At 38.8% G+C, this 15,923-nt stretch overlaps 1 protein-coding gene across 5 annotated transcripts in view; it reads left to right on the forward strand.

Annotated features, from left to right (window-relative positions):
• The window catches only part of VPS13D (vacuolar protein sorting 13 homolog D), a 247,617-nt gene that overhangs the window by 105,062 nt on the left and 126,632 nt on the right, over positions 1-15,923 (forward strand). For all 5 annotated transcript variants that reach the window (XM_036858737.1, XM_036858753.1, XM_036858761.1 and 2 more), the window contains 7 exons: positions 47-257; positions 3,103-3,350; positions 5,243-5,434; positions 5,748-5,874; positions 7,366-7,508; positions 10,910-11,040; positions 11,275-11,450. In XM_036858737.1, coding sequence (XP_036714632.1) covers positions 47-257; positions 3,103-3,350; positions 5,243-5,434; positions 5,748-5,874; positions 7,366-7,508; positions 10,910-11,040; positions 11,275-11,450 — 1,228 coding nt within the window. The remainder of the gene's footprint in view (positions 1-46; positions 258-3,102; positions 3,351-5,242; positions 5,435-5,747; positions 5,875-7,365; positions 7,509-10,909; positions 11,041-11,274; positions 11,451-15,923) is intronic.

The following is a 15,923-nucleotide window of genomic DNA, read 5'->3' on the forward strand; positions in this document are numbered from 1 at the left end:
GGTGGGCAACCACTCCTGAAACTGCTAACATGTGTTTCTGTGGCAGAGCCCGTGGTCCTTCCCGCTATCATGCCAGGTGATTCATTTGCTGTGCCTTTACACCTCACTTCTTGGCGGCTACAGGCCCGGCCCAAAGGACTGGGTGTGTTTTTCTGTAAGGCTCCTATTCACTGGACCAATGTAGTGAAGACTACAGAGGTTAGTAGCAGCAAACGAGAGTGCCACTCTATGGATGCGGAAAAAAGCCGATTCTTCAGGTATGTGTGGCACAGCAGCGACATGTATATTTTGCCATTTTTTCTTCATTCTTTCTCTAAGGACCCTCAGTGATTCAGTTGTACTTATTTAAAGCCCTAATGTTCTTATTCCTTAAGTTCTTTTATTCCCTAAGTGTTAGGTTCGTATGAATTCATGGGTTAACCGTGGGCGGGAGCGTGGCTGTTACTTATCTAATACTTATGGAAGAAGCAATCACAAACCCACTGCTCACACATATACGATTAGAAACTGGTCTGTCTGCATCAGCATAAAGAGAAGACATGTAGGGAGGGAAGAAAAAACAATGACCAGTTCCCATTCCTAAATTGGGAAGCAAAATCCTGGGGTTGGGAGTTTTTCAAATGACTCAAAGGAGTTTGGGTGAAGGTTCATGCACCTAGTGCCGACTTTTCATGGGGACTCTGACAAAATTATGTTATCATTTAGACTCTTGTTTCCTCTTCTGAAGAGTACAAGTAATGTGTTACTAAAGTCATATGTTAGAAAAAATACTGGATTGCTATTGTTAGATCCTTCTAAACTTAGACTTTAAACTTATTTAGATTAGAGATGATCAGCTTTAGTTTCCTTTATAGCAAAAACAGGCATTCACTTAGTTAAACTTACAGAGGAGTAGAAGAAGACTGTAAGGAATTCCACTATACCCTTTATTGAGATTTGCCAATTGTTGACAGACTAAAGGGAGAAACAGATAAATACACAGACAAAATCGGTGACTTTAACACTTCCCCGTCAGTAATTTATAAAACAAACCAACAAAAACAATAAAGATATAAATGGATTTGAACAGTGCTGTCAACCAGCTTGTCACAATGGGCATTTATAAAACACTGTAACCAGCAATTCTGGATTGCACATTCATTTCAAGTATGTGTGGAACATTCATCAGGAGAGACCATCTACTGGGCCATAAAACAAAGATCAATAAATATTAAAGAATTGAAACCCTACACAATGTATATCATCATTATAATAGTATTAAACTAGAAACCAAAACAATAAGATGCTTACAAAACCCCCAGATACTTGGAAATTAAACAATACATTTCTAAACAACCCATGGTCAAAAAGACATCACAAAGGAAATATTTCAAAGTGAATAATAATAAAAACTGGACATATTAAAATGTAGGAGTTGCAGCAAAAGCAGTTCTAAAGGGAAATGTATAGCTTTTAATGCTCGCATTAGAAAATAAGGAAGATGTAAAATCACTGATGTAAACTTCTACCTTAAGGTAGAAGAACAAATTAAACACAAAGAAATAGGAAGAGAAAAAGAAAATAAGTATGGAAATCAATGAAGTAGAAAACAATAAGAAAAATCAACAATGTCAAAAATGGCTTTTTGAAAAGATTCATAAATTTGATAAACCTCTAATAAGACCAGTCATGATGAAAAGCGAGAAAACACAAATTAGCGTATAAGGAATGAAAAATGGAAAATTATTATAGATCCTACAGATACTAAAAGGATTAAAAGGAGATGTATGAACAATTTTATACAAATAAATTCCACACCGGAATGACAGATTTCTTGAAAAACGCAGATTACCAAAAGTAACACAAAGAAGAAACAAAAAATCCAAATGGCCCAATATCTATTAAAGAAATTTAATTTATAATAAAATACTTTCACACAAAGAACATTCTAGGACCATATAACTTCATTAGTGAATTCTACCAGATGTTTAAGGAGAAAATCATACCAGCTCTTTGCAGACGCTTTCAGAAAGTAGGGGAGGAGGGAATAGTTCTGACTCATTTTATGAGGCCAGCATATCCCTGATACCAAAACTGATACAGTTATTATCAAAAAAAAGAAAGCTACAAACCAGTATTGCCCCATGAAGAGATGCAAAAATTCTTAACAAAATACTATCAGATAGCTTCCAGCAAGTGTGGTTTATCCCAGTTAAGATTAGCTTAACATTTGAAAATTAATAAATTTTTTTTTAAAAAAAGCGTGAGACCTAATAAAGTTATCAAGATTTCAAGATTCAAGATCAACCTATAGAAATCAATAATTATATGCTTATATTCTAGCCATGAACAATTGAAAACTGTGTGATTTAAAAACACCATTTACAAAAGCACCAAAAAAAATTTAATTATTCAGGAATCAGTCTAAGGAATGATGTACCAGTCTTTTACCCTAAAAATTACAAAACCTTGCTGAGTGATATTAAAGAAAATCTAATAACTAAGTGGAAAGATATAACCAAGTTCACGGATTGGAAGACTCAAGTATTGTTAGGATTTCCATTCTCGCTAAATTGATCTGGAGATACAACCCAATTGGTTATCAACAGGATAATGAATTTTTAGAAAATGGTATATTCACACATTGGCGTATGAAATACTGATGCATACAACAACATGGCTGAATGTTGTTGAAACTTAATGTTCTGCAAAAAAAACCCAGACACAAAGAGTAGTACATACTGTATCATTCCATTTATATGCAGTTCAAGAACAGGCACAACTAATTTATAATGATAAATCAGAAAGTGGTTGCTTGAATGATGGGAGAGGATATTGATTGGAAAGGGATATTGATTGAGAGAAATATTCTGTAATTGATTTTGGGTGATGGTTATAGAGGTGTCTGTAATTGTCAAAATTCATCAGACGGAACATTTAAAATCTGTACGTTTTATTGTCATTTGATTATGCCTTAGTGAATGTGTTTGGATTGAAAACTGCAAATATCTTACTAAATTATTGCACCATTTTAATGTTATCCTGTCTCATACTTAGCTAAGGAGAAAAAAATTCAAGCTCTTCATTCAAGCTGATGATTTTTACACCATTTTGTCGTCATAGGTTTTGTGTGGCCATAAAGAAAGAGAATTATCCAGATTACATGCCCTCCAACATATTTTCTGATAGTGCAAAACAGATTTTCAGACAGCCTGGGCATACCATATATCTCCTGCCGACAGTGGTAATCTGCAACTTGCTACCTTGTGAACTTGATTTTTACGTTAAAGGAATGCCCATTAATGGGACACTGAAACCTGGCAAGGAGGTGGCTCTCCACACAGCTGATACCTCCCAGAACATTGAACTGGGTAAGGATTTAGTCAAATAATTATCTGTAATAATTCTGTGAATGTGTCAGTGGATATTTTGTGACTGTTTGGCAAACGTTTTGGAGAAATTGTAGCACATATAATACCTCAATAAGCCCGCTCAAAGGATTTATGCAGGTAAAAAAAGAAAAGCAAAACTTCTAATATAGAAAATCATCGAAACAAAAAACCTGAACAAAACTAAAAAATTTACAGAGCAAGCACTCAACACAGCCTTTTTTTTTTTTTTTAATAAATTTATTTATTTATATTTTTGGCTGCGTTGAGTCTTCGCTGCTGTGCACGCGGGCTTTCTCTAGTTACGACGACTGGGGGCCGCTCCTCGTTGCGGTGCGTGGGCTTCTCATTGTGGTGGCCTCTCCCGCTGCGGAGCACAGGATCTAGGTACGCAGTCTTCAGTAGCTGTGGCCTGAGAGCTCAGTAGTTGTGGCTCGCGGGCTCCAGAGCGCAGGCTCAGCAGTTGTGGCGCACAGGCCCAGTTGCTCCGCGGCATGTGGGATCTTCCCAGTCCAGGGCTCGAACCTGTGTCCCCTGCATTGACAGGCGGATTCTTAACCACTGCACCACCAGGGAAGCCCCAACACAGCCTTTTTTCTTATTTTGCTCACTTGATGTGTGAGTAAAGGAAGTCATTTCATCGTTTCAAACCGTGCTTTTTACCAGCTGTAGAATGAGCAAAATCATATGTCTCTTCTCTTTTCACGAAAGGGAAAAACGTTAGCTAAGCATGTACTGTGTACTTCGGGCAGTATGTCAAATACCTTCATATACTTGATCTTATATAATCCTTACAGCAATAGTTATTTGTCCCGTTTTACTGACGAAGACAATGAGGTTTGGAATAGTTAATGTATCAAGTAATTTCATTTGTAAGGATGAATGAAGTCAAGGGAGAGGGTCATTATCATATTTGTAGCACTTGTAGCAACAAGGTACTTCTGGATGTGGGACAGGAAGTAGGGTTCTTTAAGGCTGTTGTAGACATGTTGAAATAATAAGGACTTAGATATTTACCTTTTCACAGTTTTGTGATTTCATAATATCATCTCATTTGATCTTCACAACAATGGATGTTTCAGGCAGAGGGACTGCTGTTTTCCCCATTTTACTGATGAGGATCCTGAAACTCATGGAACTTCAGCAATGTGTCCCCCAGTGATAAGCTTACATTTTTGAATATGTAAATCCTTGAGCTTAATGTAGAAAAGAAAAATAGTGCAATTCTAGTTGTCTGTTTTAAAGAAAATAGGTCTTTGTTCTGACATTTATTATTTCTTCAACAAATATTTATTGAGCCCCTGTATGGAATGGAAATGTCCTCCCCCCACCCCCTCATCACTGCGTGCACACCAAGCACTCCTTATCTTCACACTCATGCTCTCTGTGGATCGTCACTTTTAATAAGAAGCCCGAGAAGTAGATACTGTTATTATCCCCATTTGGCAGATGGACACAGCGAGGTTAAATAGCTTGCCACACATCACGCAGCTGTGAGGGCAGACTGGGAATTTGAAGCCAGGCAGGGAGGCTGCAGAAAACCTTAACTCTTACTCTCTACTTGCCTTTACTGGGTTTCAGGCACCCAGCCGAGGGCCTGATGTATAGTAAACGCTTAATACCAGAGCTGTTATTGATAACCTTTGGGTACTTTCATTCTTTGAATTATTATGCAGTTCAGACTCCCTAGTGTGACTTCTAGACCATATTTATTCTCACCCCAGCTAAAGGAAGATGGCCATTCTAATGAGATTTTTGCCAGTTGAATATGTGGTTATTGATTTTTCCAGAGCAATCCAATTCAGTTTGGCTGTGGACTGTTTTGACAAACTAAAGTGAGAACTCTGAAAGACAATAGCTTGTATCTTCTTTAGGGGTGTCACTGGAAAATTTTCCACTCTGTAAAGAATTGCTTATTCCACCTGGAACCCAAAACTATATGGTAAGAATGAGGCTCTATGACGTCAACCGGCGGCAGCTGAACCTCACCATCCGGATCGTGTGTCGAGCAGAAGGATCTTTAAAGATCTTCATTTCGGCTCCGTATTGGTTGATTAACAAAACAGGTACGTACAGAGGATGCTCAAGTAGGCCTTTGGAGTTGGTCCTGGGAATTCAGATTCATTTGCTCAGCTAACTAAATGGAGCCAGTGCAAACAGATTACCTCAACAGTATAAGCTGCTAAACCTTTCCTGTTTCCATAAGAAGTGCTTAATCATGGTCAAGACTGGCCTTTTGGACAACGACTGAGCAAGCCCACTAAATAAATTCAGTTTTCACCATTTTCCCCCTTGATGATTTTTTTTCCTTTTATTATTTGTATCTGTCTTGGGTACACCGGCTGGGATGGATATAAACTTTCCCCCTCCTTCCTAAAGGGCTCCCACTGATCTTCAGACAGGACAATGCAAGAATGGACGCTGCAGGCCAGTTTGAGGAGCATGAGCTGGCCCGGAGCCTGAGCCCTCTCTTATTCTGCTACGCGGACAAAGAGCAGCCAAGCCTGTGAGTGCAGTCGTCTACGGGAAGGGGAAGTAAGCTCCCAGGGAAGGGAGAAATTAGCAGAGGCTCTAGTAGATCCGTGTAAGTAGAAATACACTGTAGATAACAATCCTCACTTGGCAGGGGAACAGGACCATGACTTAATGGGATTTTTTCGGATCTAATTTCTGTGTTACTCGATATTGAAAATAAACCATTTGGTTGGTTTATAATGAAAGCCAGTTTTATTTTCCATGTATTGAAGTAGTTCTATTCATAACTGCTGATGGAGAGAGACCCACACGTTCTCTTCTTTGCATGGTTTCTCTCCCCTGGAAGCTCTCAGAGCAGGCAGAGGAGCTGGCTGCGGAGGGGAGATGGATGGCCCTTTGGTAGAGCCTCCACCCTGTTAATCCAGTCCAGGTCGTTTTGTGTAAGGTTTTGAAATCCATCTCTTTTTCTGTTGAAATAAAATGGGCCGTTTCAAGATCTCAAAGCACTCGTTGCATGTAGAGCATTAATTCACATTTGTTCTTGGTTTTGGCATTCTGCTTTTTACAGGGGTCTTCTGATCTGTAGCCTTAATCCAAAAATACGCAAGTGTATCTGATACTGCTAATATTCCATACCCCATTATCTGTAGAAACGTGCTGCAAACTTACAGGAGGGCTTAGTGGATACAGATGCATCTACCAGGGAGGACTGGACTCGGCTGGTGCTGGAGTCTGGAGAGGATTGACCAGGGTGCTGGCCACGTAGGAGACACAAACAGCCACTTGACGTGGTCAGCATCCAGGACTTGACGTTTGAAACACAGTTTGTTTTGTGTACGGAATTCACAGTCCCCAAAGCATTTCCACATAGACTATCTCATTTGATTCTCCCAACATTTCAGTAGATTAGGCAGCACAGGGGATCTTGTTTTGTTTTTAGATGAGGAAACTGAGGCTCAGAAAGAGTTACCTGCCCAAGGTTACATTGCTTGTTAGTGGTAGAGCTGGAACACACATTCAGGAATTATGTTTCTAGGATCCGTGACAGGACGCTGGCCAACTAAATGGTGCTTTGCTGTTAACAGTAGTACCAGGCCCTTGAAAGAATGTACCACTAGCTGCATCTTCTGTATATACGTCTCTCGTATGTTCAGGGTATTTCGCGAACCGCTGAAACACCGGAGTCAGGAAAGTATCAGTTTGCTTTGAATCTTTGTTTTTCAGATACTGTAGCATTTTCCTCCTGTCTTATGCTCACAGAATCATAATGTTTCCTCCTAAAGCCTTTAGTTGTGGAGGTCAGTACATTTTTACACATTGTTGAACTGTGGCTACCTCTAAGATAGAGTTTTGACCGCTGATTAATTGCCTTTCTGTGTTTGGGAATCACATGAGAATGAGGAAGAGTCAGTATTAGAGTTCTAATTTGGGCTGATAGCCACAGCAGTGCTTCCTGATTAGAACAGGTAGGTAAGACTTTCTTATGGATGAATGTATACATCTTTGCTTTTCTGCTCCACAGCTGCACGATGAGAATCGGAAGGGGGATTCATCCTGAAGGCATGCCGGGCTGGTGTCAGGGCTTCTCACTGGATGGTGGTAGTGGTGTCCGAGCTTTGAGAGTCATCCAGCAAGGAAACCGCCCAGGGCTGATCTATAACATTGGTGGGTTATATTTGGGGCAGCGGGAGAATCAGAACCATGGGCCGATGACTTCAGGCTTGGAGGGATAAGTTGGCCATACATTTTGGCTTCGCTGCAAGTGCGGATATTCTCATTTGGCATTGGGTCAGGTATCTGTTCTCTGAATGCTAGATTGATATCAACACAGATCTATTCTCCTAGGGATCTAAGGAGCCACCTAAACACTGCCCTTTTGAGGTCTGAGGCTCTGTTTAATTTCAGACTCACCTGTGTCAGGAAAGTATCAGTTTGGCTTGAATCCTTGTTTTTCATGGGAATAATAGGGACACTTAGAATGCTTTTTATCCTCCAAGCATTTCCCACGCATTCATTAAAACTTGCAAACCCTAAGAGGGTAAGAAGCATTGTTCTACTTGAAACTGAAGCAGAGAGAGGTTAAGTGACTTGTCCAGATAAAGGGGAAGTCTGTTAGAAGTAGGATTATGACTGGGGTGTCCACATTTGAGGCAAAAAATAGAATAAAATGCACTTGGTGGTTATGGTAATTAGAAGGCCCTAATTAGCTTAGCTTCCGGACGTGGCGGGGTGGCGAGGGAAGGGGAGGAAGCTGTGCCTGTATGCCTCGTGGCCACCCGGAACACGCAAAAGATTTTCCAAAGGGTTAAGACAAACTTGATTTAAATGTGTCGCAGGTTTAAAGTGTTAGCAGTGCATCTTTCCTTTCATATATAATTTCCAAGGATCTCAAAGCACTGTTTAGTATTGAATGCTGGGAAACCATTGAACTCTCTGGGAAGGTGGAAATGTTCTATTTTGTACTGTCCAGTAAGGAGGCACTAGCCACGCGTGGCTGCTGAGCACTTGAGAGTGCGTTACTAAAAAATGTGGTGAGTGTGACAAAGAAATTGAATTTCTCATTTTATTTCATTTTAGTTAGTATAAGTGATCATGTATGACTAGTGGCTACTGTTTTGGACAGTGTCGATGTAAAGAGTCGTGTTATAAAAGGAAAAATTGAGATGGTATCATTTAGCTGTTTACCTTGAATCCCATGGAGTCAGTGATATGTTTAAGTGTTTGAAGGTTTATTAGTAGAAGACTCTCTTCCAAGTAGAGTTTGCTTTTTGTTTTTTTAAACATGAATTTGCATGTACGCTCCCTTGACATGGAAACTGTCTACTTTAAAGTCGACATCAAGACTTTTAATAGAAGAAATGAAGTTTATCTGATCCTCCAGCTGAGGATCATCTTCTTTACTTTTTCCTCACATTTTTTTGCTCCACCCCTTGAATAGGCAAAGGCTCCTTCATGCTGAGTTTGGCTTTCTGCTGGGGTATCTTGTCCTTGATAGAGTTTCCAAAGCAAGCCACCGCAGGTTGGCCAGAAACTATAGTCGGGACAAATTGGAGGGAATATGATGCCTGTGCCTTTTCAAGCAGCTGGTGCTAAGGAACCACACAGAATTCTTGCAGAGATGCAAACTGAGCTGTCCAATGGAAATATGCAGTGAGCGCACGTACAAACTTAGATGCTAAGTGCATTCATTAAAACTTACTACTCATGTTTTTAGCGACAAGACTGTAATTCAAAGTTTGTCTTTACACCAAAGAAAGGAAGAGAGAGGGTGGACTGAGATAGGATTTTTTAATTCTTAAGGATCATGACATCTTAGCATGTTTTATCAAGGGAATTTGTGGAATCTCTTATTTGAGTATTTTTGAAGAATTGGATAGATAACTAGCTTCCTATCAGGAAAGTTGAAAGCACAGTCCCAAGTGGAAAAGCCAGGCAGGGCCTTGCCAGGTAACCTTACATGTACCTCCAATAAGAAAGATTTTGTACATTTTGATCTTATCAGCTTTTCATTTGTTAGGGGTTTGCCAGGGCAATCTGAGATGAAAAGGGAAACAAACAAAAAAAAAACCTGTTTTTTGTTTTTTTTTAATTGAGTCTTGATACTGTAGACTTTAAATATCAAACATATCTTTCATAGGTAGGTTTTGATTAATTGAGATCAGCTAGCTATGATAATGTTGATTTCTGACAATTAATGCTTTTCTGTATGTCACAGAAAAGTGTGATAGGGTATATCTCCCTATTCCAGTATTACTGAGCCTTTCTTAGATACAGAGTTTCAGTGATTTTGTTTCTGTGATTTGCTCAGTCTTTCAGCTATTTTTGAGACTTAAATTAAAGGAACACCAGTACAAGTGAATTAGGGAGTTAACAGATCAGAATATTTATAATTGGAATTACGTTGGAACATCCAGGACACCTAGTTGTCATATCCTAAGGTCTCTTCTCTTTTTATAGTCTCTTGATACTTGTTGACTACTGGTAGGGTTCTTGTATATGTCCCGTCACGATGTGAGCAAGGACTCCCGAGGCAGGCTGCCTGGGTTTAAATCCAGCTATGCCACCTACTGGCTGCGTGACCCAGGGCAAGTTACCCAGCTTTCCCTGCCTTAGTTTCCTCATCTGCAAAAATGAAGGAATGAAAATACCTAACTCATAAGAGGTTGTTATGAGAATTAAATGTTGAGCCTTTGGTGGAGGGTGTAGCATGTATTAAGAATTCAATAACTGTTATTATTTTTATTATTTTTACCATAAACATTTTTATCATTATATAACCAGTGCTCAGCCCAATGCCTTGAATATAGTTGCTTTATTCATTGTCTGAATGAATTAATTAATTCATCCACTGAGTTTCGTATTTTTAAAAGTTGTTAGCAGAATTTCTAAGAATATAGTGCTATTTCATTTTTCTTTCTTTCTTTGGAACCTCGTGTTTTGAGATTTCCTTTTGATTATGTCTTTTTTTCCTTGGTATGTGTTTTGTTTGCTTTTTTTTTCTCAGTACCTAGTAGGTACTGAAAACGTTTATTTTATGAAGGAATAAATTCTATAGTATCTAGCATTATGTTTGAGCTGGATTCTTGGGCAGTGGGCTTAAAGAAAATACTAGAAGAGTCAGTTGAGTTCAGGGCAGTTGCAGAAACCAGTTAAGTAATACGAAATTTCTACGATATGCTGTAAAAGGGGCAAGTTCTCTAGGAGGAAATTTTGTGTCCCATATGTAAGCAGAAATGTATCACATAAACTGTCTTAGTTTTATAAATGGAAACCAAACTGAACACCTGTGTGTTTTAGTTGCTGTTGTAATTGTACACACTTTATGAAGAAACTAGGAATTATGGGGACATTGATGTTGCCATGGAGACTTTTTAAGGCCTAAATGGGAATAAAGTATAATACTTTGAGTGCTGTTGCTCTTTTCATTCCATTCTTAGGAAGCTTGACAGCCTCTCTGGGTGCTACAATTGTTTTTTCAGAGAAATTGTGAAGGCTATTTAATTTTTTTAGACCACAAATTTTTTTCCTTCTGATTAACTCATGGAACTGGTTCTTGTTATTTGTAGGTATTGATGTCAAGAAAGGCCGAGGCCGATATATTGACACCTGTATGGTAATCTTCGCTCCCCGTTACCTGTTAGATAATAAATCATCTCACAAGCTTGCATTTGCACAGAGGGAGTTTGCCAGGGGACAGGTAAGCAGCTTGCTTTTGAAGAGTAACTAGTGTTTATTTAATAGCACAGTGAGTTTTAATGTCAGGGCTTATCTCCCCATCAACACTAAGTTTTTTGATGTGAGTAATCATTTTGTGCCTTTGGTATCCTAAATAGCTCCTGGTGGAGGGCAAGGCTCAGGGTAGATAGATACTCAGTAAGCATTTATGTCTTGACTTGGCTTTTGACTAAAGCCAGTGTCCTGTGTGTTTTAGGGAACAGCCAATCCTGAAGGTTACATTTCCACCCTTCCTGGTTCCAGTGTGGTGTTCCATTGGCCTCGGAATGACTACGATCAGCTGTTATGTGTCCGATTGATGGATGTTCCCAGTTGTATTTGGTCTGGAGGCTTTGAAGTCAACAAGAATAATTCCTTCCATATCAACATGAGGTAAGTTCAGAGACTATATTTAGACAAAAAGTAGCCTCATTTGAGGTGCAGTAATGTAAATAGTAAGCTGTAAATACCATATAAATTTCAGATATTTATAAAGCTGTAAATAGTAATAAATAGTAAGACTACTCTTCATGAAATGCACACATATGTTTCTGGCTCAAAGGTCATAAAAGTGCAAAGACCAGGCAAGGAGTAGTGAACATTTTGATGCAGTGAGTTAAAGGGAACGTTGACAGTTTTGACTATTGTGCAGTTGCTGTCGTCTGAGATCACATGTTCAGGGGGTAGTACTGATCTCACTGTTGCCCACAACTCTGTCAGCATTTAGATGGCAGCTTTGATTATAAATGTTTTTGTCTATTCTTGCACATTGTACAGACTCTTCTCTCATTTGATGTGGTTTCAGTAAATCACCTGGCCTTCTTTGCCCAACCCAGTGACCCTCAGGTCCTTGTTAAGAAAAGTCAACAAAATTCAGCCTCAAGTAGCACAGGATGACTGCTTTCTTTTTCTGCTTTCATCCAGTGCTTTAAAAAAAAATGTATTAAACTTTAAAAATTGTGGTAAAATACACATACCATATAAGAAAGATAGCATAAAGACCCAGAGATTATTTTGTGGGCCTCAGGCACATAACATAAAATTTACTATCTTCACCATTTTTAACTTCACTAGTGTTAAGTACATTCATGTTGTGCAAACAATCTCCTAAACTCTTTTCCTCTTGCAAAATGGAAACTCTGTACCCATTAAACAACTGCTCCTCTTTTTCCCTTTCTTAACCCCTGGCAACTGCTGTTTTCCTTTCTGTATGAATTTGACTACTCTAGGTACCTCAGATAAGTGAAATCATACAATATTTGTCTTTTTATGAGTGGCTTATTTCACTTAGCATAATGTCCTCAAGGTTCGTCCATGTTGTAACATGTGTCAGAAGCTCCTTTTTTTTTTTTTTGGTGATAGTTTATTACATTTTATTTCACTCTAGTGCAGTGAAATTATATATATTCAGATATAGTTGATTTACAATGTTGTGTTAATTTCTGCTGTACAGCATGGTGATTCAGTTACAGATATATATACATTCTTTTTCATATTCTTTTCCTTATGGTTTATCACAGTATATTGAATATAGTTCCCTGTGCTATACAGTAGGACCATTTTTACATTCACCATTTACGTTTCACCATTTTACATTCCTGCCAATAGCACACAAGGGTTCCAATTTCTCCATATCCTCACCAACACTTGTTATTTTTTGCCTTTTTGATGGTAATGGGTGTGAGGTGGTATCTAATGGTTTTGATTCTCATTTCCCTAATGATTAGTGATGTTGAACTTCTTTTCATGTGCTCGTTGGCCATTTGTACATCTTTTTGGGAGACACGTCTTTTCAACTCCTTTGCCCATTTTCGAATTGTTTTTGTTGTTGTTGAGTTGTAGGAGTCCTTTATATATTCTGAATACTGATCCCTTATGAGATACATAATTTGCATATATTTTCTCCCATTCCGTACATTGCCTTTTCACTCTGTTGATTGTGTTCTGTGATTTATAGTTTTTAATTTCGATGTAGTCCAACTTACCTATTTTAACTTTTGTTGCCTGTGCTTTTGGTGTCGTATCCAAGAAATCATTGCCAAATCCAGTGTTGTGAAGCTTTCCCCCTGTGTTTTCTTCTGAGAATTTTATAGTTTTAGCTCTTACATGTAGGTCTTTGATCCATTTTGAGTTAATGTTTGTATTTAGTGTAAGGTAAGGGTCCAACTTCATTCTTTTGTTTGTGGATATCCAGTTTTCCCAACACCATTTGTTGCAAAGACTTTCCTTTCCCCATGGTATGGTCTTGACACCCTTGTCAAAACTTGGTTGACCCTATATGTGAGGGTTTATTTCTGGGCTCTCTATTCTATTCACTCATATTCTATCTTTATGCCAATATCACACATTTTTTTTTTAATTACAGTAGTTTTGTAATAAGTTTTGAAGTTAGGAAGTGTGAGACTTCCATCTTTGTTCTTTTTCAAGACTATTTTGGCTATTTGGAGTCCCTTGAGATTCCATCTGAATTTTACTATTTCTGGGGGAAAAAAGAACACTTGGAATTTTGATGGGGGTTGTATTAGATCTGTAGATCCACTTTGGGTAGCATTGACATCTTGACAATACTAAGTCTTCTAATCCATGAACGTGGGATGACTTTCTATTTATTTCTGTCCTCTTTAATTTTTTTCATCAAATGCTTTTTGAATCTAAAGACACTGAAATCAGTGCTATTTCAACACATTTAGAAGCAATATTTAATCGTTTATACCTTATGGTTAGTTCGCTATGGAGAACACTATTGTAAGGGAACAGAAAAATGGCTAATTTAATAATAGATGATCCAAAATAGTATTTATATTTGACTTAAAAAAATGCATTATCTGAGGTTTTTCTTTGTTTCTGTTTTTGTTGATGATGTGCGTTTCTTAATTATCCTTTGCCCTGGCCCCCCTTATTAGAGTTAATTGCTTCTGGCATAGTGGTTTTTCAGCTATGTTCCTAGGGGCCATTGGGGTCTAAGGAGGTGACTTTACAGGTCAAGGGAGCAAAGTGGGCAGGGCTCCAATGCCCTCATCCCTACTTCAATCAGAACTCCTATCTGGTAGTATCATATGTTCCCCACAACAGCGGTCCCCAACCTTTTTGGCACCAGGGACCAGTTTCATCAAAGACAGTTTTTCCACGGACAGTGGGGTAGGGGGATGGTTCAGGTGGTAATGCGAGTGATGGGGAGCGGCAGATGAAGCTTCGCTCGCTTGCCCACCGCTCACCTCCTGCTGTGCGGCCCCGTCCACCGAGGACCAGGGGTTGGGGACCCCTGCCCCACAAGATTTCATGGTGGGGGCGGGCAGGGGAAGGTGAGGAATTCTGCAGCTGAAACCACCATTGGTTTATATACTGCCTTGGTGGAGGCAGCCCAGATCTGTTGTGTGGTGTGAAGCCAATTCAGAATTAAACAAAAAAGTTACTCATCGTTACTTAAAAAAAAGAAGAAAAGGAAGTAAAAGGTGTGGAGGGTGGGGAGAAAGATGGCTTGTGTACCTTTGTTAATCCTTTTGAAATAGTTTCAGTGTGTGGCCCTAAACTACTGAGCAGGGACCTGGGCCAGCTGTTTCCTCTACTTTCCCCACATTTTCATCTTGAATCAGTTTAAACCCACAGAAAACTTACAAGAGTAGTACAAAGGCACCCCTCTTTTACCTAGATTTCCTACATTTCAACATTTGCCTTGTTCTTGTTCTCTCTCCACACGTGCACACATACACTTTTTTTCCCAAACCATTTGAAAGTAATGTGAAGTCATCATGATACTTCAGCCATAAAAACTTTATTAGCTATCATTATACACTGAAGAAATTTAATATTGATTATGTTTTTAAATAAATAGTCCTCTAAAATGTCCTTCATAGCAACCCTCCTCCCCAGATCTAGGATCCAGTGAAGGACCATGCATTTTATTTGGCTGGTATATCTCATCTCCTTTAATCTAGAATAGTCATAGTCTCACTTTTCCCTTTTTGTCTTTATTGACATTGACATTTTTGGAGTCCAAGCCAGTGTCTGGTAGAATGTTTTATTTTCTGGATTTTTCTGATGGTTTTCTATGTATAAATTCAGGCCAAAAAAGAAAAAAGAAAAATTTGGGCCAGACATTTTTGGTAAGAATACTACTTCTGCGGTGGTACGTGTTTCCCACTGCATCACATCCAGAGGCCTGTGACGTCTGTTGGTTCCATTATTGATGTTGCTAAATTTGATCATCATTTGGTTTAGGTGGTGTCCACCAGGTCTCTGTATTGTGAAGTTACCTTTTCTTCTTTGTAAACAGGACTAGTCCATTGGGGGGATAATTTGAGACTGTGTGTATGTTCTGTTTCCCCAAAACCTTTCACTCAGTGGTTTGATGGTTCTTACCTGAATCAGTTATTACATTGGTGGTTACAAAATGGTGATTTTCTGGTTCCCTCATTTCTTCTACATTTATTAACTGATATTATTCCCTAAGGAAGAGCTTTCTTTCCATTCTCTCCAGTGGTTTATCTGTATTTAAGTACACACACACATACACACACACCCCCACAACACCCACATAAATTATGATCACATACTGGTACCTTCATTCCACAGGATTCTTCCTGACCTTCCCTCATCCTACAATGCAAACCCTGTTTATCAATAACATCAATATATTAGTTTGAACCATGTGAAATTCCTCGTTTCTAGGTCAAAAGTAGTCTAATATTAACAATTTTATGTAGTTCAACCAATATTTACTCATTTGCTGCACTGACACTAGGACCCAAAACAAACCCTAAGTAAAATTTGTAGATCTCACACAGTTATGGCGTGCTGTTCAAAGTTGCTTGAATGAATTCTTTTTTACTGTGTGATTATACTGTCAGTTTCTACTTTTTTAATGTG

Source organism: Balaenoptera musculus, chromosome 1 (genome assembly GCF_009873245.2).
Source record: "Balaenoptera musculus isolate JJ_BM4_2016_0621 chromosome 1, mBalMus1.pri.v3, whole genome shotgun sequence".
Taxonomy (NCBI): Eukaryota; Metazoa; Chordata; class Mammalia; order Artiodactyla; family Balaenopteridae; genus Balaenoptera; species Balaenoptera musculus.